This window comes from Nansenia antarctica, assembly GCF_963989245.1.
Source record: "Nansenia antarctica genome assembly, contig: SCAFFOLD_173, whole genome shotgun sequence".
Lineage (NCBI taxonomy): Eukaryota > Metazoa > Chordata > Actinopteri > Argentiniformes > Microstomatidae > Nansenia > Nansenia antarctica.
In genome coordinates this window covers 51,007-65,691 of record NW_027662451.1, presented here as the reverse complement: position 1 = coordinate 65,691, position 14,685 = coordinate 51,007, and the positions used below count along the sequence as shown (strand labels likewise).

Sequence of the window (14,685 nt, the reverse complement as noted above, 5' to 3'; positions counted from 1 at the left end):
TAGTTCTCATCTTCTGAAGGTGACAAACACACATGCACATGAAAATAAATAAACAATCAAGAACAAGAGCCATCAAAGTCAAACATGTTTATTGTAAGCGAGCATTGGACTTTCATGTGTCTTGCACAAACACACAAGGAAAGACATGACCGTGTCGGGTCTCGTTGAACCGTGTTGAGTAGAAGTAGCAGGTAGCAGACAGGATATCCTGTAGAGAGTTTGGCTGAACAGCAGAGCACCGATACCATGAGTAAGGACAATGGTTACAGTCAAGTGACTTCAGAGATGATTACCGTACAGCCGATTAACAATCACTGAGTTGTGCAGTGCAGTGGCTAGTTGCTTCAATACCTCCTTCTTCATTAGATTTGATTATCAATCTATCATTAAAATATTGATTCACAAACCGTTGCCTAAATCAGCGTTCAGGCTTGCAGTCTTTCGGTGACAGTGTTTCCCATTAATTAGCTAGACTGTGGCCCGCCCGCCGTAGTCTAATTTGTCCCGCCATAGTCTCATAACCACCCAGAAATATTTGTACAGGGGAGTGACGTGATTCTTTTTTTTTTTTACACACAAGCGATTTTTCCATGTGAGCGACGCGATCTTTAGGATCCGCACTGCGTCTATTGTAGGTCCGAACGATCTAGCGCTAGTGGTAATCCCTCCCGTTGACGTAACACTTTAGAGGGGTCCGAGGTCCAGCCCACCACAGTCTCCCAGAATCCTGTGGGAAACACGGAGTGATGGAAGGCGTCTTCATCGGCCACATTCACACTTCGAGGGCGTTTCTTGCCATCGTCTCGTGGGTGTTCAACGCACGGGTTTTATTTTGTGAATCGGGGGCCCGTCGCAAGTCCACAGGAGCAGCTTCACACTGTACAACGTTATTAGTATTTAACAACAGTCCTGTACAACAATGGGCAGGGACTAGAGGGAGTCTACATAAATAAACTATGTAATAATATATACACAACGCACACATTGAAATGATGTCGTGACAGAGACAGAGCTCGGGGATCTCACGTGTTTTTATGGTTGTTGTTGTTTTGTTCGAGTTTTCCTCGATCAACCATGTCAGCCATGTTTTTCGGAGTTCCATCCCCTGAGAGTACAAGGTGAAAGAAGGTGAAAGAAGAATGCGGCCAGAATAGGCGATAGGAGCGTTTGAAGTCGGAAGTTAGGTCTGTCGGAACTTAGGTCTGTCGGAACTTCTGTCTGTTGGCAGTTAGCTCTGTAGCGCTAACGCTGCTGGGGCCAGGGAAGACGGTTCCGCCGAGTCCAGCCCCGCCAGCGCCGGGGGGTCCCCCCGGGCCTTCTTACAGGTCAGTGCCAACAGCAGCAGCATGGGCAGGTGCCAGAGGCTGCAGAAGAAGAGCTTGCGAGCGCTGGAGCGGTCCCCCTGGCGGTAGAAGCGGAAGGCCAGGTAGCTGATGTACAGGTTGATGGGCAGGGTGACCAGGGGGAAGGTCCAGGTGGTCACGTCCAGGACGGGCCCCAGGGTGGACAGGCCCAGCAGGCCCAGGCTGTGGCGCAGGGCCACCCTCTTGCACATCCCCGGGTGGGTGACGGACATCATGCGGTAGCCCCCCCGCGAGTAGTCCTCCCGCAGGTTCCAGCTCAGGGCGTTGAAGTGGGGGAACTGCCAGCAGTACAGGAAGCCCGCCAGCAACAGAGCACCTAGAGAGAGAGAGAAAGAGGGAGGGAGAGGGAGGACAGAGAGGGAGAGGGAGGACAGAGAGAGGTGTTGGGGGGGGATAGAAGGGGAGAGGGGGGTGGGGGTAGAGAGGGAGAGAGGGAGGGGAGAGAGAGAGAAAGAGATAGAGAGGAGGGGGAGGAGAGAGAGTGAGAGGAAAGAAAGAGAGAGAGAGAGAGATAGATAGAAGGAGGGGGAGGAGAGAGAGCGAGAGAGGGGGGGGGAGAAAGAGAGCGAGAGGAAAGAGAGAGGGAGAATGGAAAAAAGAGAATTAATGAATAGATGTAGCTAAATATGGGGGGTTCAGGGAAAGGTGTCTCATCGACTACATCTCTAAACAGGATGTGACGATCAAAGACCTTTTCTGCCTGAATATCTGATCTGCTGCCGGCTCCTCCATGCACCTCTCTCCCCCGCACACAGGCCTGGCAGGTGATGGAAGGTTTCCATTAAGAATGTTGATATGCCGACTGGCATTCTGCTGCCATCACCTATTCTGGTATTGACGCTCTGACGCTATTGTATATACAGCTATTGTTGACTGTTGTCTATATCCTGCTTATTCTTTATTGATTCTTGTTTATATCCTGCTTATTCTATTATACATTTTTGTATTTCTACTGCAATGCCAATGCCTAATTGAACCTGTACCCAAGAATTGTACTCCTTGTGATCCGTACATTGATGTAATAAAAGCAATTTGGATTCTGATGCACCTCTCTCCACTACACAGGCCTCTCTGCACCTCTCTAGGCCTGGCAGGTAACGCCCCTCTCTTCACCTCTCTAGGCCTGGCAGGTAACGCCCCTCTCTTCACCTCTCTAGGCCTGGTGAGATGAGCAGGTTGCTGAATACGAGAACCGAGGGGGCAGATCGACACAGACACATCGACATATCGACACTGACTTTCCTTTCCTCCACACGGCCTTGGGGTTTTTCAGAAAATGCAACCACGGCTCTCTCGTTTCACATCCTGTGTGAAGGCAACAAACAGCCCACGGGGGGAGAGGGAGGGGGGGGTGAGGTTGTGTGTGCATCTGCAAACGCTCACCGAGCAGCAGCGCTAGAAACAGTTCGAAACAGGAGACCAGGCAGACCGCACAAAAGGCCTCACCGCCGTGGAAGTCAGTGGAGCGTCACGTACAGGGTTTCCATTGTCTCGGCGTGCTCGTCCTGCGTTTAGTAAACATGTGCGCAAATCCCTGGGGAGAACACGGAGTGTTGGAGAGTGGAGCCGTGGCTTGGCTCGGGATCGCACGGCGCTGCAGCGCCTTGTTGTAAACATCTCCAGCCCGAACCTGACACACTTCTCAAACAGCAACAGGACTAGGGGAAGAGAACCTTCTAGAAGTTTGAGAACGTACATGGGAGATGCACTTCTCAAACAGGAACAGGACTAGGGGAGAGAGAACCTTCTAGAAGTTTGAGAACGTACATGGGAGATGCACTTCTCAAACAGGAACAGGACTAGGGGAAGAGAACCTTCTAGAAGTTTGAGAACGTACATGGGAGATGCACTTCTCAAACAGGAACAGGACTAGGGGGAGAGAACCTTCTAGAAGTTTGAGAACGTACATGGGAGTACACACTTCTCAAACACCAACAGGGGAAAAGGGAGAGAACCTTCTAGAAGTTCTAGAACGTACATGGGAGACACACTTCTCAAACACCAACAGGGGAAACGGGAGAGAACCTTCTAGAAAGTACATGGGAGACCCACTTCTCAAGCACCAACAGGGGAAAAGGAAGAGAACCTTCTAGAAAGTACATGGGAGACACACTTCTCAAGCACCAACAGAACTAGGGAGGGAAGTTCTTGAAGGTCTATGGGAGAGGAGCAGTGACCAGTGGGAGGTCAACTGGGGGAGTCTAAAAGGTTCTGGACGACCATAACTGTCAACATGCATTCATATATTCATCTGTTCCTCAAACAACTTCAACAGCTCTCCGTTCACTGACTCAGCGGGTCTTGTTCATGTTCCCATTTCATAGCTACAGGCAAAAACCCAACAGAAAAAGGCTTTTGACTGGCATTGACACCAAGCATGAAACCAGGGAAACTCAGCAGTCGACGTTCAATGGCGATTAAAAGAAAAAAAAAGAGAAAGAAAAAGCTTTCATTTCAACCCATGAAAAGCCCATAAGATTCACGGTTCAAGTTTTTGTTGAGAGGCCCCGGAAAAAACATTGGCAGGGTCGGTGTAAACTTGTGTGTACGTACACGTCTGCACGGGCCCCGGCGACAAGCTGAACCAGATTTCACAGTTGCCATAACGGAACACTTAACATGTCTGCCAAACAATCAACAGAGAGACCCCCACCCAACCACCCAACCAACCACCCCCTCTCTTCTCATCCACGTCTTCCTCACCCACTTCTGCCGCAACACTAGCAGTGTGGGATTCTGTGTTTGTAAATAATGCGTGCGGGTGGGGGGGGTGGGTCCGGTCACAGAGGTTCTGGTGACACCCCTCCCCCCCGCCCTCTCTATGTGTTCCTCATCCACGTCTGCCACAACACTAATAGCGTGGGATTATGTGTGTGTGTAAATAAAGCGCAGGAGGGGTGGGGTTCGGTCCGGTCACAGAGGTTCTGGTGACACCCCCCCCCCCCTCTGTGTTCCTCATCCTCGTCTGCCACAACACTAATAGCGTGGGATTCTGCGTTTGTAAATAAAGCTCTCTATCGTTGGGGGGGTGTGTGTGTGGAGGGGGGGGGGGGGGGGGGGTTTGGGCCGGTCACAGAAGTTCTGGTGCCATAACCGTAACTTCTCCTCGTATTGCACGGCAGGGGCCTACAGCAGCCGTTAAATAAGACAGAGCAAAAGTTCAGTTAAGTTTAAGTTAAGTTAGTGAAGAGAAACATCTAGGAGATGGACTCCACGTAACCCAAACTTCAGGAACAGGATTTGAATAATGAACCTGCCGCAGTGCTGCGGGGGAGGAGGAGGCGGAGGCGAGGGAGTGATGAGCGTTGTCTTCAGACATGCACAAAGACAAGGAATGGGAACGCTTTCCGGTCTCTCAACACTCCTCTGGGAATGACCGCACAGCATGTTTCATTAACATTTGATAAAAACACCATCTGCCCCCCCCCACCCGCGCCCCCCAACCCCCCTCCCCCACCACCACTAGCTGTCGCGGCTAAATACAGAACGTCTCGTCTAGATGCCCGCCTCAACTTTTTTTTATCAACTTTTATCAGAGTTAACTCAGGTCAGGGCAGGAGTGAACACCACTGCGTTGTTATAGTAGTAGTTGGGAGTTCATTTCGGTCCTTTTTTGTGTGTGTAGGAACAGAGAAAATACTATATATGTCTTAGAATACACTTATATCCTATAATACACTTAATCTAAGACAAAAACCAAACAGAAGCAAAAACAAAAACATGAACGGAAACGGAAAAACGACACAGGTGTTATCCTACAGCGGCCTACGGTCTATAGAGCCTAAAATGGAATGTTCTGGATGAACCTCAGAACACATGAGAAGCTGGGGAGGGGGAGAGGGAGAAAAGTTACAGAAAGAAACAATATGGGAGTATCATTCCATTCTCCTCAATCCTCCCGTTTACCAGTGGCGGGGAGTTTGTACAGCTTGTCATAAACGGGAAAAGCTCCGACAGTGAAACACGAAGCACGCTGTTTCATAACGTGAGTCATGACTGGACGGTCTCCACGCCCCGCCAGTGACCCCTTCCTGTTGTTCTGAAATGTGGGGTACAGCGGTCTCCCCGAAAAGAGTGGCACCGCAACTCTGAGGTGTCAACATTTGTAATTATTAATTAAAATGTAATTAGATATTTTAGTGATCGTAGGATAACTATCTTCGATCGCTGACAACGACATCATTGTTAAAAAAAACGAAAGCATTTCGACATTTAGGAATGAATGCGAGTCGGGCTTTGATAATGCGGTCCAGCGCCATGCTGTTCCCAGACTCCAGGGGAGAACCCTGTGGTACTGTACGCTGGAGGAACGCCACACATGGAGAAAACAGATGTCTATTTATGAAAAAAAGAACTAGAAATAAATGAAAAAAAAGATATACATGTTTTTTATTTTGTTCACTTTATTTTGTTGTTTGTGGTGTGAGGTGCTATAACGCCTTAACTTCCCCTCGGGGATCAATAAAGTACCTACCTACCTACCTAACCATCTACCCATCTACCTACCTAACTAACGATCTAACCATCTACCTACCTACCTAACCATCTACCCATCTACCTACCTAACCATCTACCCATCTACCTACCTACCTAACCATCTACCTACCTACCTAACCATCTACCTACCTACCTAACCATCTACCTACCTAACCATCTACCTACCTACCTACCTATCTACCTACTTACCTATCTACCTACTTACCTATCTACCTACTTACCTAACTACCTACTTACCTACCTATCTACCTACCTACCTACCTAGCTACCCATCTACCTACCTACCTAACCATCTACCTACCTACCTACCTATCTACCTACCTACCTAACCATCTACCTACCTAACCATCTACCTACCTACCTACCTATCTACCTACCTACCTACTTACCTACCTACCTACTTACCTACTTACCTACCTACCTATCTACCTACCTACCTACCTACCTACCTACTTACCTATCTACCTACTTACCTATCTACCTACCTACCTACCTACTTACCTATCTACCTACTTACCTATCTACCTACCTACCTACCTACCTATCTACCTACCTAGCTACCTACCTACCTACTTACCTATCTACCTACTTACCTACCTACCTACCTATCTCCTACCTATCTACCACCTATCTACCACCTACCTACCTACCTACCTATTTACCTACCTACCAACCAACCAACCTACCTACCTATCTACCAACCTACCTACTACCTACCTACCTTCCTACCTACCTATCTATCTCCTACCTATCTACCACCTATCTACCTACCTACCTACCTATCTCCCACCCACCCACACATCCATCCCTCCATCCCTCCCTCCCTCCCTCCATCCCTCCCTCCATCCATCCCTCCCTCCCTCCATCCATCCATCCATCCATCCCTCCATCCCTCCATCCCTCCATGGTAGCGTACCTGGGTCCAGAGCGCCAGTGGCGGCCGTCCAGCCCATCATGGGGGGTATGGCCCCCACCACGGCCCCCACCCAGGTGTTGGTGATGCTCAGCCTCTTCAGGGGGGTGTAGCAGCAGGTGTAGAGGACGATGTTCAGGGCCCCCAGGAGGCCCGTCAGGGGGTTCACCGCCAGGGTCAGCAGGGTCACCCCGGGGATGCCGCACGCCGCAGAGAAGGAGACCGCATGGAGAGGGCTGATGGAGGGGGGGGGGGAGGAGGGGGGGCAGAGAGAGAGGGAGAGAGGAGGGAGGGGCAGAGAGAGAGGAGGGAGGGGCAGAGAGAGAGGGAGAGATGGAAAGACAGAAAGGGAGAGAGAGAGAGGGAGGGAAAGACAGAGGGAGAGAAAGAGAGGGAGAGAGAGAGAGGGGGGAAGAGAGAGAGAGGGAGAGAAAGACAGAGGGAGAGAAAGAGAGGGCGAGGGGAAAGAGAGAGAATGAGAGAGAGGGTGAGAGAGAGAGTGAGAGAAGAGGGAAGGGAGGAGATAAGGGGAGGGCGAGAAAGACGTGTTTAAATGTTTAATACGACAATCAAAGCGTAGGCCTATCAGCATAGCGTGTCTCTGTCAGTGTAGACGGAGGGGAACAGAGGGGAACAGCGTCTCACAGGCCTCCCGTCACCAGCCTGACTCAGAACAGCCGTCTCTGCTCCTCCTCTCAACAGAGACCAGCAGAACAATGGTGAAGATGATGATATAACATGAGGGCAAGAGGGGCTCACAGATAAGACGATGATAGCTCCATATGGACAAAGACACACAAACACACACACACACACACACACACACACACACACACACACACGCTGGCTCACACTCACACACACACACACACACACACACTGGCCCATACACACACACACACACTGGCCCACACACACACACAGACAGACAGACAGACACACACACACACACACACACACACACACACACACACGCTGGCCCACACACACACACAGACACACAGACAGACAGACATACACACAGCCAGACAGACAGACAGACAGACAGACAGAGACAGAGACAGACAGACACACACACTGGCCCACACACACACATGCTGGCCCACACACACACACACACACACCACACCACACACACGCACACACACACACACACACGGAGACGGTTTGCGGCTGTGTGGAGCGACGTTCAGTCTGAAAACGGGGGCTTAGAGGAGGGCTTAAAGGGGGGGTTAGAGAGGGGGGGGGGCTCATCTGATAAGCGTTTGTCAGGGATGAAAGTCGCCCTGCAAGACAAAGCGTGCGGCGTACGCCCCGAGATCAAACCCTCCCCGAGAGAAACCACCACCACACACACACACACACACACACACGCCCCGGCTCTCCACCGGATGAACACTTCCTTTCCTTTCCTCTCCTCCTCCTCCTTCTCCTCCTCCTCTTCCCCCCCCCCCTCCTCTCCCCCCCTAGCCCTTTTATTAAAAGCAGAGACCCGGGCCACTCTGGGGGCTGGTTCAGATTCACAAGTAAATACTCCATAAATTAGAGGTGGGGGGTGATTATAATCTTGACCAAACGCAGGCTCTGGTTCAAACGCAGCAGAGAGGGGAGGGAGGGAGGGATGGAGGGGTGGAGGCTTTCTAGTTGGTCGGTGGCGGCGGGGCTGCTGGGAGATACTGGATATTAATGTGATTAGTGGTGTTATGTCTGTTTTATGTGGTGCTGGTGGCGGTGGGTGGGTGTGTGTGTCTGTGTGTGTCTGTGTGTGTGTGTGTGTTCAAGTGAGCAGGGTTGTGGGACGTGTGTGTGTGTGTGTGTGTGTGGCAGGCAGGCATGGTTTGGGTCGCCTCAGAGGGGGTCTGTGTGCGTCACCGGGGCCTGAGGGAGGTCATCTGGGCTCGGTTTAAAGTCTGACACTAACCCAGCCATAACGTTGGGGAGGTTTAAAGACTGACACTAACCCAGCCATAACGTTGGGGAGGTTTAAACACTGACACTAACACAGCCATAACGTTGGGGAGGTTTAAACACTGACGCTAACACAGCCATAACGTTGGGGAGGTTTAAAGTCTGACACTAACCCAGCCATAACGTTGGGGAGGTTTAAAGACTGACACTAACCCAGCCATAACGTTGGGGAGGTTTAAACACTGACGCTAACCCAGCCATAACGTTGGGGAGGTTTAAACACTGACGCTAACCCAGCCATAACGTTGGGGAGGTTTAAACACTGACGCTAACACAGCCATAACGTTGGGGAGGTTTAAAGTCTGACACTAACCCAGCCATAACGTTGGGGAGGTTTAAAGACTGACACTAACCCAGCCATAACGTTGGGGAGGTTTAAACACTGACACTAACCCAGCCATAACGTTGGGGAGGTTTAAACACTGACGCTAACACAGCCATAACGTTGGGGAGGTTTAAACACTGACGCTAACACAGCCATAACGTTGGGGAGGTTTAAAGACTGACACTAACCCAGCCATAACGTTGGGGAGGTTTAAACACTGACACTAACCCAGCCATAACGTTGGGGAGGTTTAAACACTGACGCTAACACAGCCATAACGTTGGGGAGGTTTAAAGACTGACACTAACCCAGCCATAACGTTGGGGAGGTTTAAAGACTGACACAAACTGAGGGTCCAGGGTCTCGGCATTAACACCTTAGGAGCCCTTCACCAAGCTGGGGGAGAGAGAGAGAGAGAGAGGGGGACGGTGGAGGAGACAATGCTGGAGAGAGAGGATGGTTGGGGGGGTGACCTCAAAGAGAGAGGGGGTGGGGGTGGTGGTGGTGGGGGGGGTTAAGATGTCTCAGGCGCCCCAGACCTTTCCTATTAAACCAATTTTTCCTCCTCAAAGGAATGTCGTTGTCTCTGTTGTATCAAAATACAATCCACATTCAGAGAGAGAGAGAGGGGGGGGGGGGATGCTGGAGATGATGATAGTGGTGGTGGTGGTGAGGGAGAATGGGCAACGCTTCCTCCCTCTCATCCCCCCTCTCCGAGTTGGGTCACATCCAGGACCACCACACGGACCGACCTCAAACGACGTCCCCCCCCACCTCCCCTTCCACCTCCCCCCGTCCCCCCCCCTTCAACGTCCCGCCACAACAGAGGATGAGCTCATCTCTCCCCGCCGCCCCGAGGAGAGGACGATCTCCCGTGCCCAGATAGAGGATATCATCCCCCCGCGGATGAGAAGCAAATTTTGGCCGACGCGGCCCGTGCCATCTTTTAAATCAGAACCCGGTTCCTCTCTGTCCGTCCTGATAACGCCGGGCCTCGTCAACCAAACATCTATATCCCTCCATCCCTCCCTCCCTCCCTCCGTCCATCTGTCCCTGCATCTATCCCTCCCTTCCTCCGTCCGTGTGAAGACGAGAGGAGAAGGAGAAGACACGCAGAACGAGAGAGAGAGAGAGAGAGAGAGAGAGAGAGAGACGCTGGAGAGGTTTGTTTGACAAGAGACCACCGCCAGCCAGCTGTTCCCAGTCAGCCGACAGGTTAGCTTGTCTGTGTGTGTGTGTGTGTGTGCGTGTGTGTGTGTGTGTGTCCCACTCCTTTCCTCTCCTCCGTCAACAGAACAGACAGCGCTACGCTAACAGGACGGGGTCTGAGGGACAGGGGCAAACACCTCCCCCCCCACCCCACCCCAAAGAATCGAAGTCTGTTTGGAGAAGCGAGGGACATCCTAAGTCGCCATCTCAACAAGACGAGTGTCCCTTTAAACAACGTGTCACTGCGGAATCTGGGAGGGCGTGACCAGATCCTGTTAGGGGGGGTCAGGGGGTCAGGGGTCAGTGCTCCCCTATCTCTGTGTTATGGAAGGAGACTTCTTGTTTACCTTGGAGGTGGTGCGCTCCACGGCTATCTTAGCGTGTTCTTGGCGTGTTCAGAGCCAGTTGGCAGAGATAAAGGCCTGTTGTGGTGTAACAGGGTGGGGGTGGACAGGGCTGGGGGTGTGTGGACAGGTGTGTGTGTGTGTGTGTGTGTGTGTGTGTGTGTGGGGGGGGGTGACTGCAGAGCCTCATCAACAGGTTCATCCTCTCTGGTGTTCTGAGGCAGAAAGGAGAGACAGCAGCTTAGGTGAACCCTGCCAGGAAACTACAGGCTGGGAGGAGAAAGGAAGGGCTGCCTGGCAGTGTGTGTGTGTGTGTGTGTGTGTGTGTGTGTGTGTGTCTACCTGGGTTTCCGTTAACCGGCAATTGCCGGTCTTTGTCCGGTAAAATTTGGTGAAGTCCGACAAATTGAAAAGTCGTCGGACATATTGTCCGGTGAAAATAATTCCCTTTGAATACAATTCGCTAAAGCTGGCTGGGTGCGTTCGTAAACACGCTCTGGAAATCCGATCAGCACTCGCGGAACGCCTCTCGTCCAATCGAACGACTCGGTCGCTCTGTGACATCGAAGCCAGCGTGCGCTCCGGCGCTCTCAGAACGTGTTTACGAACGCACCCCTAGAAGTTTCCAGCCAGCTAGCTGAAGCTGCTACACACACCAGAGCCATGGCGACCGAACGGCAAGTTAAACAACATACTATAAAAGTGACATTGTTTTACTCATTACTCATACGTTTGTTGTCATTCGGCGGTGCTAATAGTCGCTTTCTTTTTTAATTTATTTAATTTATTTTATTTTAGCAGTTTCCCCGAAAGTTAAGTGTTTGTTTTTATATCACTATTTGCACTTCTGGTTAGATGCTAAACTGCATTTTGTTGTCTGGTACTTGTACTCTGCAATGACAATAAAGTTGAATCTCACCTAATCTAATCTAATCTAATCTAAAATAATCTAAAATAATCCCATCACTATTACTCCCTATTTTCATCAGTGTTTCAATCCTTGAATCTGTGATGGAAATCAAGCAAAGCCACTTCAAGTCTCCCCACCACTGACCTTTCCTTACACTCTCGGTTATTCCCTGTGGATTTAAAAAAACGGTGTTTTGGTTTCTATAATGTGGTCTATTCTCAGTGTTGACGAGCAACTCAGGGGGCTTTGAGATGGCTAACAGCTAATTAAAGGAGTAATTCCACTCAAAAGGGTAGAAGTAAGCTGACTGTCTGTCTGTCTGTCTGTCTATCTGTCTGTCTGTCTGCCTGTCTGTCTATCTGTCTGTCTGTCTGTCTGTCTGTCTGTCTGTCTGTCTCTCTGTCAGTGTGCTGGACTACCTATGACTTCCATGGTACCTGGGAACGCGTTGTCGGAGAGAAACGCCCTCTGTACAAAGGACCTACTGACCAAAATCCCTGTTCCCCGTAGCCTACATGCTTGCACTGTTACTGTTCAATAAAATGTTATACATCTAGACATTGTGGTATTTCTTTATATACGTATCCCAGACTGCCTATCAATTGTTTCTCAATAAACAGTTATGTTCTTCCCATTGTCATACTCCCGAGCTAAACGAAATGCCTTCCCAACCAGCGAGACTTATAGAAATGACGTTGTTTTATTGATTTAAAAAAAAAAAAAGGGTAAAACTGTAAAGAGAAAATAGAAAACTCACATTAATCCCAAACAATTTAACAAACTTCAGTTAACGTAATGTGGAGTCCGTTCATTGATCGATGCTGTCTGTTCAGTTCCCAGTGAGGCGCCCGTTCAGCGCTGGACCCGTTCAGCGCTGGATTTGACGCATGGCATAGCGCGCATGCGTCAAATCATGTTATATTATTATATGTTATATAGCTCGCATCTAATCGTATCGGATGAGAAATAGACATTAAATGGCATATATAGGCCGCTACACAACAGTAATCACCGCGACAAACATTAGATTTGGAGGAAAAAAATATATGATTTTGGGGGGAAAAAAAAAATATATATATTTTAATATGATGACCGGAATATATCACGTTTGTCCGGTAAATCGAATACTTCCCGGACACGATGTCCGACGGCAAATTTTTCTAACGGAAACCCTGGTGTCTACGCTCTTTGTGTGTGTGTGTATGTATGCATGTCAGTCGGCTGTGTGTGTGTGTGTGTCTCCACTCTTTGTGTGTGTCTCCGCTCTTTGTGTGTGTGTATGTATGTCAGTCGGCTGTGTGTGTGTGTGTGTGTGTATGTGTGTGTGTGTGTGTATGTATGTGTGTGTATGTGTGTGTATGTATGTGTATGTATGTGTGTCGGTGCTCGCGTGTCCCACACCGGGGGGTGGTACTACGACCAGCAGGCAGAGCGTGGCGGTGTGTGTGTGTGTGTGTGTGTGTGGGGGGGGGGGGGCAGGATCATGTTACTGTGTCAGATTTACCCTAGCGTAGCTTCCACCTGCGCTCCACTGAGCCCCAATACAAAGGTTATCAGCCATCTAAACAGTGGAGAGGTAGAGGGGGAGGGAGGGAGGGAGCAGCCATCTAAACAGTGGAGAGGTAGAGGGGGAGGTAGAGGGGGAGGGAGGGGGGGAGGGAGGGGGGGAGGGAGGGAGGGAGGAGAGGGAGCAGCCATCTAAACAGTGGAGAGGTAGAGGGGGAGGGAGGGAGGAGAGGGAGGAGAGGGAGCAGCCATCTAAACAGTGGAGAGGTAGAGGGGGAGGGAGGGGGGGAGGGAGGAGGGAGGGAGGAGAGGAGAGGGAGGAGAGGAGGAGAGGAGAGGAGAGAGGGCAGGTACACTACACCACTATCCCGGCCTTGCCAAGACGTCTCCGGTTCCCGCTGGCAGGTGTGGACACGGACACTCCACCCTGCCAGGTCTATTTCTGTCCCTGGCAGCGCCTACCTGGGTCTACCTGACCGCTATTAGCCCCCCCCCCCCCCCCCCTCCTGGTACCAGAACTAATGGAGGAGAGACGTGTAACGTGATCGCTGCTGGACGGACGCTAGCGGCGGCAGAGCTACTGGTTTATTTAAGGTGGACCCGCGATGCTCCCCCAGCGTTCTAATACCACCCGTAATATCACCACACGGTAGGGATGCTCCGATCTGGATTTTTGGGGCCGATACCGATCACCGATATTTTTCCTCAAGATCAACCGATACCGATACCGATTTTTAAAAAAATACATAACTGTAGGCCTAATGACTGGATAGCCTACATATTTTTTGCTTTTTAGACAAAAGTTTTGATCCATTAGGCACCAAGCAAACGCAGACCCATTTTTATGGCATAGTAAAAGTCTGGCCTATCACCCAGTTAGGGCCTGAAGCCCAAGTCAGTGATATGGCTGTATAAAAGACATCATAAACGTGGCCTTCATGGTTTACATACTGTTACATCCTCCTATGTTTTCTGTTCAGTTATCTGTCTTCCCCAGGAAAAAAAAAGGAAAAAAAAAAAAAGGAAAAAAAAAAACGGTTTTTGCGATCGGCCATTTTTGCCGATCACCGATCGAGTCATTTGGAGTGAAATCGGCCGATTTAAATCGGTGGCCGATAAATCGGAGCATCCCTACCACACGGCTGTTATTACCCCCTGTAATATTACCACCCAGCTGTTATTACCCCCCGTAATATTACCACACAGCTGTTATTACCCCCCGTAATATTACCACACAGCTGTTATTACCCCCCGTAATATTACCACACAGCTGTTATTACCCCCCGTAATATTACCACAGGGCTGTTATTACCCTCCGTAATATCACCACCACACAGCTGTTATTACCACCTGTAATATCACCACCACACAGCTGTTATTACCCCCCGTAATATTACCACCCAGCTGTTATTACCCCCCGTAATATTACCACACAGCTGTTATTACTCCCTGTAATATTACCACACTGCTGTTATTACCCCCTGTAATATTACCACACAGCTGTTATTACCCTCCGTAATATTACCACAGCTGTTATTACCACCTGTAATATTACCACCCAGCTGTTATTACCCCCCGTAATATTACCACCCAGCTGTGAGAGAGAGGCCCGGAGACTGTTCCTCTGGACCCTGACGTTGGGTAATACA

At 50.2% G+C, this 14,685-nt stretch overlaps 1 protein-coding gene across 1 annotated transcript in view; it reads right to left on the bottom strand.

Annotated features, from left to right (window-relative positions):
• Positions 1-1,228: 1,228 nt before the first annotated feature.
• Positions 1,229-14,685, bottom strand: part of LOC308175623 (protoheme IX farnesyltransferase, mitochondrial-like) — a gene marked incomplete at both ends in the record, with an annotated part of 29,680 nt that continues 16,223 nt past the window's right edge. The window contains 2 exons of the mRNA XM_080551254.1: positions 1,229-1,680; positions 6,778-7,010. Of these exons, the coding sequence (XP_080407380.1) occupies positions 1,229-1,680; positions 6,778-7,010 (685 nt within the window). The remainder of the gene's footprint in view (positions 1,681-6,777; positions 7,011-14,685) is intronic.